Source organism: Rhinolophus hipposideros (genome assembly GCF_964194185.1).
Source record: "Rhinolophus hipposideros genome assembly, chromosome: 22".
Taxonomy (NCBI): Eukaryota; Metazoa; Chordata; class Mammalia; order Chiroptera; family Rhinolophidae; genus Rhinolophus; species Rhinolophus hipposideros.
The window spans coordinates 18,454,050-18,467,196 of record NC_138068.1 but is presented as its reverse complement, the minus strand read 5'-3'; the positions used below and the strand labels follow the sequence as shown (position 1 = coordinate 18,467,196).

Sequence of the window (13,147 nt, the reverse complement as noted above, 5' to 3'; positions counted from 1 at the left end):
CCATTTTTTGATGAGGGGTAAACTGAGGTCCCCTGAGGCTACATGGCTAGGAAGTGGCAAGCTGGCATTTGAACCTGGCATTCTGGCTCCAGGCCTGTATTTTTGACTCCTCCATGATGCCTCTTCTTCCCTGGAGAGTCCAGAGATACAGATTGTGGTGTCAGAGGTTAGTGGAGTGGTGGAGGTGCCTGGGGCAGTAGGAGCTGTCAGCACAATGGGTAGGTCACCAGAGGTGTGTCCTGATGCCACTCTCCTGAACCTCAAGCATCCCAGGCTGCTGTACTCACTTGCTGTGTGGCCTCAGGCAAAGCTCTGACTTCTCTGAACCTTAGTCCCATTTATAAAGTGGGTACAGTTATAGTCCCTATTTCGTTGTGCTGTGAGGGCAATTGAATATCAACTGCGTGTAAAGTTCTCAGCCCTGTGCTTGGCATTCAAGGCCCTGCCATGTAACTATTGCTTTTCTTGCGTTGCTCCTCTTATTGCCTGTGATGATAATATAACAACAGCAAATAATATTGTGTGCTGTTTATTGAGTACTTATTCTGTGCCTGGCACGTGACTCTCTCACTTAATTCTCATATGTTAGGTTTATTATTATCCCCATTTTAAAGATAACTTAACTGAGAGGTGAAGAGATTTCCCCAAGAAGATTTAGCTAGTGAGTAGTAGAGCCGGGATTTGAACCAGGATGTCTGGAGTCCTCACTCTCGACTCCTAAGCTCCTGGCCTCCCCTCTACCCTAAGAAGAGGTGGAGGTGACGTTCTTCAGAGTTGGGAAGGAAAGAGTGGATATGTCATGACCGAGTAACAGTCTTTTCGGGACTCTTCTGCATGTTGTAAACATCTGTGTACCTGGAGGAGGGGCACGGCCTACGTAAAGGCCAGGAGGTGATAGTGAGTGTGGTGCCCTCTGTAGGGAAGCCATGGGACAGAGCATCAACACCAATTCTGCAGGGCTGAGTGGACCCAGATGAGGGGCTTAGGCCTCATTCAGAAGGAAATCATGGGAAGCTCTTAAATGTTTTTTTTAAAGTTTCATTAAAAAACATCATGACAAAATAACTTCTAAATGTCAAGAGATGCAGCATGTAAATTAAAAAAGGGATTTTTCTCTCCCTATTCCACACTTTTTGGGTGAAACATTGTGAGGAGGAATTTGGAATCCTTCCAGAACTTTCTCTCAACCTGTATAGCACATGTGTGTACACTGGCGCACATACACATATACATGTGAATTTTCTTTACAGAAATAATTGTAGTTCATATGTACGATGTGCCAGGAACCATACTAATTCCATTGCTTGCATTGTTTCATTTAATCCTCCCACTGACCCTTTGGTAGGCAACATTATTGCCCCCATTTTGCAGATGAGGAAACCGAGGTCTCGAGAAGCCTAGAGGACATTCTATGCTGCCATCTTCCTCTTTTCACTTATCAGTGTGTCATGAGCATCTTCTCAGGCCACATGGAGCTCTTGTTCTGTTTGATTAGCTGTACAGCTGTCCACTTGATGAGTGGACCATCATTTGTTTGTCCCGTCCCCCTGTGATGAACACTTCGTTCATTTCCGGTTTTCCTTGGAAAGTGTTGAGCAGAGGAATCCCCCGTTGTCTGTGTGGTTTACAGAGATACCTCTGCTGGGAGGAGGGTACACTGGAGGGGCCACCCCTGCTGCGCCCAGGCCAGGATGACAGGGGCCTGGCCTGAGGGAATGGAGATAGGGTGAGGGGAGCATGCATTGGGAGAAGACTGGGGAGCGGGGAGGATGGGAGAACCAACCCTGAGACTGTGACATGGGGTGGCGGACAGTCTTAGGAGGAGGTGCCAGGGCAGGTTGGGACCCACTGAGCATGAAGCGCTGGGGGCACTGAGGGGGACCACTGTGGGGGAAGTGCCGTCAGGCCGCATCCTGGCACCTCTCACGCGTAGCAATAGTGAAGGCCCTCTGTCTGGAGCCTGTGGTCAGGAGCGGCTCCTCAGAGGAAGTGAGGCCTCTCACTTGCCTCGCCACCTTCCTCTGGGAACCTCAGGCACCCCCAGTATGGAGCCCCCACCACTTCCCCAGAGACCCCCAGGATCTATCTCTGCCTCGGAGTGTGTAAGTGGCGGAAGAGATGTGGCAGGTTGGCCATTGTCAAATGGGCAACTCATGGTGACTTGGCGTGTGGGCCAAGACAGGGTCCTGCCTCGAGGAAGGAGACGGAGGCCTGGGAGGGCAGTTTGTCCCAGCGTCACAGCCTGGTGGCAGCCCTGCAGGGACTAGACCCTACCCTAAATGTACTCTTTGTTGAAGCCTGAAACTTCAGGCTTTCTCTAGGAATGTGGCTGGGTGGCCTCATCTTCTCAGGCCCCATCCACAAAGGGCATCTGGCTGTTCCCTGAGAGAGACGCTCCAAGGGCAGGAGGTGGGCCCATGAGTTCCTCCCCTGGGCCCCATGAGCAGCCCCTAATTCCTGCCTGCCCGATGTGGTTCCTTGTCCCCACTTCTTTTCATTCTCACCCTTGTTGTGTGACCTCAGGCACATTCCTCAAGCTCTCTGTGCCTCAGTTTCCCCATCAATAAAATAGAGACACTATTAGTATCTACCTCCTAGATTATCATGGCGATTCGATGAGTCAGTAAATAAAGCAGGGCACAGTACAGAGTCTGGGCTGTGGGAGTGTTTGATATTACAGAACGACACTTGGTCTCTACAACACGACGTGGTAGGAACAAAGCAGGGTGCAAATCAAATGTCTATGCTCATTTAGTCTTTTGTCTATTCTGTAAATATTTCCAGAGCACCCTGTAGGTGCCCGGCCTGACCTGGTCACTGGGATATGGAGATGGATCTGAGCCTGTCCTGCCCTCAGGGAGCTTACAGTCCAGGGCACTAGATGGATCCAAGGTTATTCCTACATTCCTGTGATGCCGGAAGGAAACGCACCACTGGGACCTGGTGCTTGTCTTCTAGAGGCAGGATTGACAATGTACCTCATTGTCCTAAGTGTGTTCCACGCACTTTCCTCACTGATTCTCCCAGCAACCCTGTGACGTGGTATTGTGCTTATCTCCAATTGACAGAGGAGGAAACTGAGGCACAAAGTCCCACACCAGGGTGGTAGGGCTGGGATTCAAGCACAGGTAGCCTGCTCCAGGACTCTGTCTCTTAACCTCGCCCTGCCTGCCTCACCACAAACACGTATTACTTGTATAATTAGAATCAACCACAAGGACCAAAAAAACACCCCCAAACTCTACAAACCAGCAGACATTGCAATCAGCGGCCCTGGGCCACCTTTGCCTGGTCTTGAAGGCCCTCTTATGCTTTTTCTGAGTGGGAAGTGGTCTTCTTGGTTAGTGTAAAAGCTTAGGGCTCAAGAGCTGTCTATTTTTTCCTTTCCCCTTCCCAAGAGGACACATGCCTCCTCTTGGTGCTGGGAAGGCCTTCAAGGTTCAGCTCTGGCTCTCCCTCTCACTCCATGGCACACCAGCTATGTACCCTCTCTCTTGTCCTTGGTTACCTCCAGTGACAGAGAGCTCACTTTTTAAAAATTTAACATTGCTCCTTTATTTTGTTTCAGTGAATGTTTTCCTGATTGTGGTGGGTAGGTTCCACATTTTTTATCCTTGTCTGGGGTATTGTGCTCTTCTACCGGGACCCGGGGTAGGGCCAGGGATTTTTGGGGTCTGTTGGTTTAGCGCTCTCCCAGCCGAGCTACTTTGGTTCTCCTCCTGTGACAGGGAGCTCCCTCTTCATCATTTAGGTCATTGTAAAGAAAGTTCAGGCTCTTAGAAAGTTCTTTGTTTAAAAACGTTAAAAATATTTTTAAAAATTTTATAATTTTTATTTCCTCTTGAAGTCCTACAAACAAGTCCCCTGTTAAAGCATGCTCCTTCTGAGGCAGGACCTGGCCAATTCATCTCTGTGTCCCCTTGTGGTGACTAGCAGAGGGCTTGCTGCTATGAATGCTGTACCAGGAACAAGTGGGTAGGGGGTATGGTGGTTGGGGCTCAGCCTCCATCAAGCCTGGGGCTGTGGGTAACCAGGTCACTAGGTCCGATGGGACACCAAGTGTATGAGTGCTCGTGGGAACTGTGACCTCAGTGGACTGGGTTGCCATAGAAATTGGCCTTCCCTATCCTCAGGCCCATTCGCCTGTCCCTCAGGAGGCCCTAGTAATGCTTTGGGCTATTGAGCAGGTCTCCCCAGGGCCTCCCCAGCCCCACATTCTCTGAGCTGGATGGTCCCCAGGGAGCATGTGCGTCACGCCCCCATTGTGTAGCCGAGCTGCCTGAGGCCCACAGGGTGCAGGGGACTGGCTGAGGTTCACGTTGGAGCGGGGTCACAGAGCTGGGCTCTGAGCTCAGGGCTAACAGTCTTGCCTCAGGCCCCAACCAGTCAAGGAGACTCTTCCCCATTCACGGGTTCACAGAGGAAATTCTGGACTGATTCCAGGGCTTACAGCATCCCCTGGAGAACAAGTGGAGCCCACCCTGCCCGGTGTGTCCAGAGGCACACAAGATCAGTGATAGCTGATGTGGCAGGGTGACCTGCTGTGTTCCCGGCATTCGTCCTTACCTCGTTCAGTTATCACAGTGACCCCATCATTCCCAGATGAAGAAATGTGGCACAGAGAGGTTAAGTCTCTTGCCTGAAGTCACACAGCTGCTTAGGGGCAGAGCTTGGATTTGAGCTGGGGAGCCTGGTTTCAGAACCCACCCTTAACTGCCATGCCCCACCTGTCCTTGCTCTCACTCAAAATGCTTTGGGAGGGGTGAAGGTCTGGGAAGTTCTGAGCATCGGGCCTGCTGGAGTCAGAGCCTGATAAATGGTGACCTAAGAGTCAGAGCCATGATTTTTCTTTCTAATCATATCCTCACAACAGCCTTGAGAAGTCTGCTTTATCTCTGTTTTGCAGATGAGGATGCTGAGGCCCAGAGAGGGGAAGTGACTTGCCTAGGGTCACACAGTGGGAAGAGGTGGAGCAGGTCCTCTAGTCCACGACCCCTGACTCTACCCCTGGTGTGCGTGCTGGGACCCCAGGCTGCTTCCCAGGTCCTCTGGGACAGCCCCTGCCTTCCATAGGTAATGTGATGACACATCAGGGCTGCCAAGATGAGGGAGCTGGGAGAGGCAGCCATGATGGGTGCGGGGGAGACCTTGGCCAGGCTCAGGGGACCTGAGGATGGGGAAGTGGGAGGCAAAAGGGCGTGGCAGCACCATGGGCCTCACCGGGGAGTTTTCAACTTGGTTTTCCCTGTGTTTCCCTTTCTTTAGACCTCCCAGATGTCTGGCTCAGAAATCTCTTAACCCTTGAGTGGTCACTCATTCATTCAGCTGTTTATTGAGTACCTACTGTTTGCCACACCATGTTCTAGGTACTGGGAGCACAGCCAGACAAAAGCCCATGGCAATAATCATGTAATTACACAAAATAAAAATAAAAACTGGGCCATATGTTATCAAGGAGCGGCACAAACGTCAGGGGTAGTTAAACCAGTGAAAGGATTTGGGGAACACTTCCCAAGGAGTGACTTTTAAGCTGAGACCTGAAGGAGGCATGAGTCCTCCTGGTGAAGTGGTCAGGGCAGAGCATTTAGGCAGAGGGAATAGCATGTGCAAAGGCCCTGTGGCCGTGGTGAGCTCCCAGCCATCTCTCCTTCTTCCAGCCTCCTGCTGTATCCCTGCCTTGCTTACAACTTTGAGCACCTTTCCTCTGGTGTTAGACCATTTAAGTCAGTCATATATTCACTCAACAAACCCTCAGTAAGCTCTTTTCTATGCGAAGTGCCTGGGATATAGACATGACTCAGATACTATCCCTGCCCATGAGGGACAGAAACAATGTTTCAGGGGGAGTGGGGAAGGTTAGGGCTTCTGATTATACGGTGTTTCTTTTGTGCTTGGCTCTGTGAAGCCCTTTACGGGTGCCATCATCATTCCCATTTTACAGATGAAGAAACTGAGGCTCTGAAAGGCTAACTTACCCAAAGAGGCTTGTATGCCTCTTTGGGTCTCAGTTTCCCCATCTGTAGAATGAGTGGGGGTGCAGGCTACCTACGGGGCTCAGGCAGCCCTGTGTGAACCCAGAGCACCTCCTTCATCCCTGGATTCTCTCTCATCTCCAGCCAGGACCATGGGCAGCAACAAAAGCAAGCCCAAGGATGCCAGCCAGCGGCGCCGCAGCCTGGAGCCTGCCGAGAATGCCCACAATGCTGGTGGGGGTGCCTTCCCCGCCTCACAGACCCCCAGCAAGCCCGCCTCCGCTGATGGCCACCGTGGCCCCAACATGGCCTTCACCCCTGCGTCCACCGAGCCCAAGCTGTTTGGAGGCTTCAACTCCTCGGACACAGTCACCTCCCCACAGAGGGCAGGGCCGCTGGCTGGTCAGTGGACCTGGAAGTTTGGGTGCCTTGCCCGTCTTGGCTAGGCCCAAGCTGCTGTGCCAGGAGGGCGGTGTGCCCTGAGGCAGTGACATCCCCCTCTGGGCTGCTGTTTCTTTTGCTCACTAAGGGGGAGTGTATGGGTTGGTTACATGGCCTTGGGGACTGTTGGGAGTTTCCTGGAAGCTGTGGTTGGGGAAGGGCTTTATATACACTCCATCAGACGCAGAGTATAAAGGGGCCTAGAAATATAGGACTGTAGGGGGAAACTGGAACCACGAGAGCAAGGGGGCTGGTTATGAGCAGCACCGGACCAGGCCCAAGGCTTTGCTCTTTGCTCTGGTTAGTACAGAGATGGGTCAGCACCGGCGGCTGGTGTGTGGCAGAGGGAGCTGGGCAGGTTAGGAGGAAGAACCAGAGCTGGTCCTCAGAGACCCTCCAGACGCTGAGATGCGCCCCTACGCCCTCTGCTGGCTGTTTGAGGTATTGCACACCCAGATAAGAGCTGCTTAGAAATGCAGACATAAGACACACAAACACGTGTTCTCTCACCCGACACACTCCCACGAAACCACACAGTCACGGTTACACACGCACAGTTAGCAAACACACTCATTCATTTGTTTAAGAAATATTTGTGGCATCCCTACTGTGTGCCGGGATTCTTTTGGTGCCGGGGACACAGCAGTGTGTAAAACAGACAAACCCACTGTGGGGAAGAGAAACAAAGCAAGGTGTGTAAACTATGTAGGGTGTTAGAGAGTGGTAATTGGTGAGAAGGAACAGAAAGAGTGGGGAGTGGAGGTTATAATTAAAATGGGGAACAGAGAGGGCCTCTCTGAGGGGACCATTACCTGCCACCAAGGTCTCCCTAGACACAGAGAAGTCCCCAGAGAGAGAGAAACATGGCCACCTATCCTGGTGCACTTTCCTTCATTTCCTGGTTCATTGCATCTGACAGGTGTTTCTTGAGCCCCTACTATGTGCTAGGCTCTGGGAACAAAACAAAGATGGCGGTTAGTGGAGGCTTCTGGTTCTATGGGGAAGACAGACACCAAAAGGATAAGCCGACACCCAGCATCACCTAAAGCCAGTGGGACACTCAGATGTGAAGAGAGCACATGCCTCCTACAGGCCCTCATGGGTGCCCACCCCCTCTGATTATGACCATGCCTCTGCGCTGGGCTCTGATGGCGTTTGAGAGACCAACTCCCACTCCCCCCAGGGAATGGGGCCCTCCCATCCCCCCCCAGCCATGGCCCTGGCCATTCTGACATGCATCATCCTTCTCTGCAGGTGGAGTGACCACCTTTGTGGCCCTCTATGACTATGAGTCGCGGACAGAGACTGACCTGTCCTTCAAGAAAGGGGAGCGGCTCCAGATTGTCAATAACACGTGAGTGCCCTCCCCCCATCATCCCATGGGACCCTGTCCCCTAGACCTGGTCTTGGGCCAGAGCCACTTGTGAGTTTCCCAGAGTTGGGCAGCATGATAGGCAGGAGGCAGAGCTGAGCATCAAGGCCGCTGAGGGCCCGAGAAGTGTCCTGGGGCCTATGGGAGTGATGGTAGGCAGGAGGAGGTGGTCGTGGCTCCAGGAGGGCCCCTGGGGCAGGGGTCTGGGTTCAGTAACTGGTCCACAGAGCACGGTGCCTCAGATCCCAGACCCTGAAGAGGGGCAGTGGGCAGGCAAAACTGGGCCCAGGACCCAGGACTGCACAAAGCAGGGCCTATAGTCAAAAGCTATGCCCACAGAGATGCCCTCGTTAGTGACCTGGGGCTAGAGGGCCTGAGGCAGCTGGTCAAGCTAGAGTCTCCAGCTGTAGGGGGAGGAGCCCATGTTGGGAGGGTTAGGGGACCCATATTGGGCACCTATTGTGAGAGGGTCAGGTTTAGACATAGGGATGAAGTAGTGGGTTAGGGTATGGAGGGCAGAACTCCCTCATGGGAATCTAGTTCACCTCTAGGGACTCCAGCTTTGGGGTCGGGCATCCTAGAGTCAAGCTGGCCTATAGTGGAGATGGGGTTCCCCTGTCAGGCTCTGGGTTCCCTGTGGACAGGGGAGCAGGGAGGAATGAACCAGTGAGGGGTGGATAGGACTCTAGCTATGGGTTGGGGGTCCTTTCCCTTCTCTCCCCTCCTCTTCTTTCCTTGCCTACAGTGCAGTGAGGGTGGGGTGCAACGCCTGTGATGGGGCTTCCGGTGCAGGCTTTGGGCCAGATGCCCAGGGTTGGGGTCAGTGGGGTGCTTCGTGGTGGGGCAGGGTGGAGTTCGCTCCTGCAGGAGCTGCCGACAGAGGGCAGGGCAGAGCTCTACACTTGCTGCATTGTTGCCCTTGGCAGCATTTGCTGTCCCCCCAACCTGGCCCGCAGCCTCGGGACCCTGCATTCCTGGCCCGTGCTTGCTCCCTCCAGCCCTCTCTCAGCTTCTCCCTCTTTCTGCTTCTCTCTCGCTGGCCATTAGGAGGAAGGTGGATGTCAGGTGTGTACATACTTCGTGGGTGGGCTGGTGGGGGCGCTTTGCTGGTGGGGGTGGGATTGCTGTCTGCATGTGGCCGTGTCCCTGCCTGTGGTCTCTGGCTCCCCTGGCTGCCCCTCTCCTTCCCCAGCTTATGTCCCCACCCCCAACCAGTTTGACCATGTCCCGACTTTAACCCCAGGCTGAGAATGGGGAGGGTCTTCCCATCACCCCGTCACTCCTCACCACCCCTCCTCCCTACCCACCTTCCTAACTCACCACCTACCCATTTCCACTCATTAGCCCACATTGAGTGCCAGCTGCATGCAGGGTCCAGGGCTGGGCCCACTGGGGCCATGGTGGAGAAGGTCTTGTCCATGTCTTCCCAGAGCTAGAGTGTGGCCAGGAGCCAGCCCAAGCCCAGGCCAATGGCAGGCAGAAGGCAGGGCCAGGGTCTGCCCAGGCGTTTGGGCCTCTGCTGTGTGTCCTCCTCGGGTGGTGACCACAGACGCTGGGAGGTTCAGACAGGTCCTTGAAGGAAGAACAGTGAAGTCGTGTAGCAGGTAGAGGTGGTAGAAGGCAATTTCTCGCAGAGGGACAGCTTGTGGGAGGATGCAGTGCTGGAGGGGGCTGAATGCCTTCAGGTGCTAGAGGATAGAGTAGAATTGATCCCTGAGCAACCTTGAAGGCTGGCTACTGAGGTTGGACGTCTCCACCATCTCTGAGCGTGTCTTGCTTGTCCATGCCTCCCTGCCCTTGTGCATGCTGTTCCCTCTGCCTGAAATACCCTTTGTCCCATCTCTGCCTGGCAAACTCCTATTCATCCCTCAAGACCCAGCTCAGGACTGTCTTCTCGTCTTCTCTGTGGGGCAAAAGGGAAAAGAGGTGCCAAGTGCTGTGCCAGGCATTTTTATCTGTGTCTTTCCATTTACTTTGCTGCAATCCCGCCAGGGTTGTAGTGATGGGGGAAGGGCTGACTCCATTTTGCAAATGAGGAAACTGAGGCTCAGAGACATGAAGCCCCTTGCCCAAGGTCACACAGCTACCAAATAGCAAAGCCAGGATTGGAACTTGGGCAGCGGCTCTCTCCCCTCTTCGAGCTGCTCTCCCTGGGGGAGGGGGTTTTCCCAACTGCCCACCCCTTTGCATGTCGCTCCAGTTCTCTATGGTTCCAGCTATTTGCTTCTGCCTCCCCCAAACCGGGAGCTCCTTGAGAGCTGCTCTCGAGTCTGCCACATTTCTGGGTCCCCCTATCACCTGTTGCTCAGTACACTGGTGCTGGTGAACAAGGTGTGTGAATAGTAATGAAATAGCACCATTTACTGTGTGAGTAAATGGCTTTGTGTGTGAGCCAGGTAGAAATGCATGTTTGCTCCATTTTATAGATGAGGAAACTGAGGCCCAGAGAGGTGAAATGACTTGCTTGAGGTCACACAGCTAGTGGTGGCAGAGCTGGGAAGGGTAGGCATGCCCATGGCTCTTATAGAAGACTCAGGGGACGTGCCAAGGAGCCAGGAGGAGGGAAAGGCTGTTCAGGGGAGGACGCATCAGGCTGGAGGTTTTGAAGTCCTGGGGAATCTCAACCAGCAACAGTGGGGAGGCCACCTCGGGCTGGGATCACAGCTTGAGCAAAGGTGTGTGGGGGGGAAAGTCTCTGGGAACTTTTGATTTCTACCTCTTTCATCCAGAGGTTGCAGGCAGCCCTCACTCCTTCCTTTGTCCAGCCCCTTCCCTTCCTTCTTCCGGCCTTTTAGGAGGGGCTGGGGGTTGTTTGGCCAGGACTGGGGCTTCCAGGAGTGCTGGCAGTGATGGAGTCCCTCGGAAGTCCTCAGTGCAGTGATGAGGTACCTGATTGGAAGGTGGGGGTGAATTGGGAGCCCTTCCTCGCTTCACAACGGTTAATCCCTCCTTTGCCAGAGAAGTCTGGCCGTGGTAGAGTTGGGGGCTGGCATTAGAGGAAGAGGAGGGATAAAGGGATGGGAGGGGCTTAGTGGAAGATGGGCCACCCAAATTTGAGGGGTTCAGGTCTCATACCTTACGCACGGACCACGCTGCATGTCCTTCCACCACTATTGCTTAGGGTCCATTGTTGTTTAATCCTCTAGTGTGCTGCCCCAATCTCCGACCCCCACCCCTTACGAGTGGGACTTGCTGAGTCTACCCTGTGGCTAGCCTGGGTGTCGGGGAGGTGGAGAGCTTAAGGATGAGCCTCTGTCACTGGGCTTTGGCCAGGGCTGCCTGGGTTGGGGTCTTCATAGTAGCAGGCCTGCTCCCCGGATCTTCACACCATATGTCCCTGAATCCTAGAATCCTGGGTGCTTTGTGGACCTGGGTCCGAGGAAGCCCACTGGGGTCTGAAGCCAGGTAGCCTGAAGCCAGACTGGTGTCTTACTCCCCAGGTGGTGGGACTCCTCTGGGGGTGACTCTGGGTTGCTCCTTGAACTGCCCTGTCCTCCCAACCCGATTCCAGCAGCCTTTTTGGAGGAGCCCTCTAGCAGGCACTGACCTCTCCTACCTTGTCCTGGGGACTCCATTTCCACTCCCTACCATGGGGCAAGGGACACCGTCCTGCCCTCCTTACTCAGGACACTGTGACCTGCCCTGGCCTCACCCTGCCCTCTCCCCACTGACCCTGTGCCCAGGCCTCAGGGCTTGTGACTTGCCTGCCTGGGCCATGCGCTGGATTGCCTGCAGCCCCCAAAGGCTTCTCTAACCATTCCTAACACCCCATGTGCGTTAAATATAAGTGCCCAAACTGGCATAACATCCCAGGTTCCAAAGCTGCCACATCCCTGATCCACATACCAGCCTGGCTGGTGCAAAAAGAAGATCCTCAGGCTCAGAGAGGTGCGGTCAGTAGCCTGAGATCACACAGCTAGTGAACAGCTAGCTCAGGGGCTCCAGATCCAATGCTTTCTCCTCCGGCCACTGATGGGAAGGTGAAGGGTCAACCAGGGAATGCGTGATTCCCTTCCTGCCTCCCATTTTTCCTGCCCGTCTGATAAGGATGAGGTCCCAGGGAAGGTGTCAGATGCAGTAAATCTGCTCAACCTGATAGATTAAAACGCCACTGTCACTTCTGAGTCTGGGCTTGGGTTGGTGTCCTTGTGGGCCTGGCGTGGTTTGGGAAGCTGAGAGGCGCCTCCTGTAGGAGGAGCCCCAGGTCCTTGGCAGCCACCTGCGGCAGGTTCGAACCTCCCAGACCACAGACTTAGGAAGATGGCGCTTGATAGCTCCATTTCACAGGTGGGCAAATTGAGGCTCAGATGATAATCACAGTAATTATCTCACCCAAAGTGAGCTTGATGTTGACTGATTTACCCACTTTGCTTACGAGGAGATTCTGTGAATAGTACCTCCTTTTTATAGAGGAGGAAACTAAGAGAGGGTAGGATACTTGCATAAGGTCACACAGCAAATTCTTATTAGACACTGGCACTGAGCTGCTTTGGTTTTTAAAAAATGTTTTGGAGATTTGGAAGGGGCACCACTGAGATACAGATTCAACTGTTTTTTGTTTTTTTTTAACCAAATCAAGATACTAACAGTTCATGCATGTTGACCACCTACCATGGGCCAGACTCTGTGCTAGTATTGTACGTCCTTAGAGGGAGGCATGAGTATCTCCATCCTACAGATGAGGAAACTGAGGCAGAGCCAAGGTCACACAGTCTCCAAGTGGTGAGTTGGGATGGTGCCCGGGATGGCTGACTCTGGCGCTCAACTTCTCAGATACCTCTCAAGCTGGGCCAGGCCATAGTTGGACCTTGGGATACCTTAGTGAGATTGCAGTTCACTCCCATCCCTGCCATTGTGAACGAAAACCGTCAGACCGGCCTGGGAGCCCAAACTCACTTATAGGCTGATGTCAGGGAGCTAAAGGCTCTGCTGGCGGAAGCCTGGGCAATGTCAGCAGAGTTGAATGCCCCTTCTTCTGGGGCCCTGCTTGGCTGGCGTCTGGGGATATCTCCCGTGGCCTTCCGCTCTGAGCTGGAGGCTGGGGCTTCCCAGAGGCTCGTCAGCTTGCACTCTGACTTTGTCAGTCTGCCTGGATTTGTAGCCTCTGACCTCCACCTTGGACCAGTCCCCTGCCCCCAGCCCTGCTGCCTCCTTCTCCATCTTCCCCTGGCTTCCCCGAGGGCCTCTGAGCCTCTGAAGGCCTGAGGAGCCTGCAGGGGTCCTGGAGAGCTGCTGTGTCTGGCTGCGGGCACTCAAGGACCCTGGTCCTCACTCTTGCTCTGCCATTGATTTGCTGTATGGCTCTGAGCAAATCACTGCCCCTCTCTGTGTCTTATTTTCCCCATTGGTGAAATGAAGGCTT

General features: G+C 53.8%; 1 protein-coding gene across 4 annotated transcripts in view; it reads left to right on the top strand.

Annotated features, from left to right (window-relative positions):
* Positions 1–13,147, top strand: part of SRC (SRC proto-oncogene, non-receptor tyrosine kinase) — a 52,384-nt gene that overhangs the window by 25,933 nt on the left and 13,304 nt on the right. For 3 of the 4 annotated variants that reach the window (XM_081033446.1, XM_081033448.1, XM_081033447.1), the window contains exons 3-6: positions 4,907–5,073; positions 6,117–6,374; positions 7,668–7,767; positions 8,833–8,850. In XM_081033446.1, the coding sequence (XP_080889572.1) occupies positions 6,125–6,374; positions 7,668–7,767; positions 8,833–8,850 (368 nt within the window). In that variant the 5' untranslated portion in view covers positions 4,907–5,073; positions 6,117–6,124. The remainder of the gene's footprint in view (positions 1–4,906; positions 5,074–6,116; positions 6,375–7,667; positions 7,768–8,832; positions 8,851–13,147) is intronic. The other variant, XM_081033449.1, reaches the window with a different exon arrangement.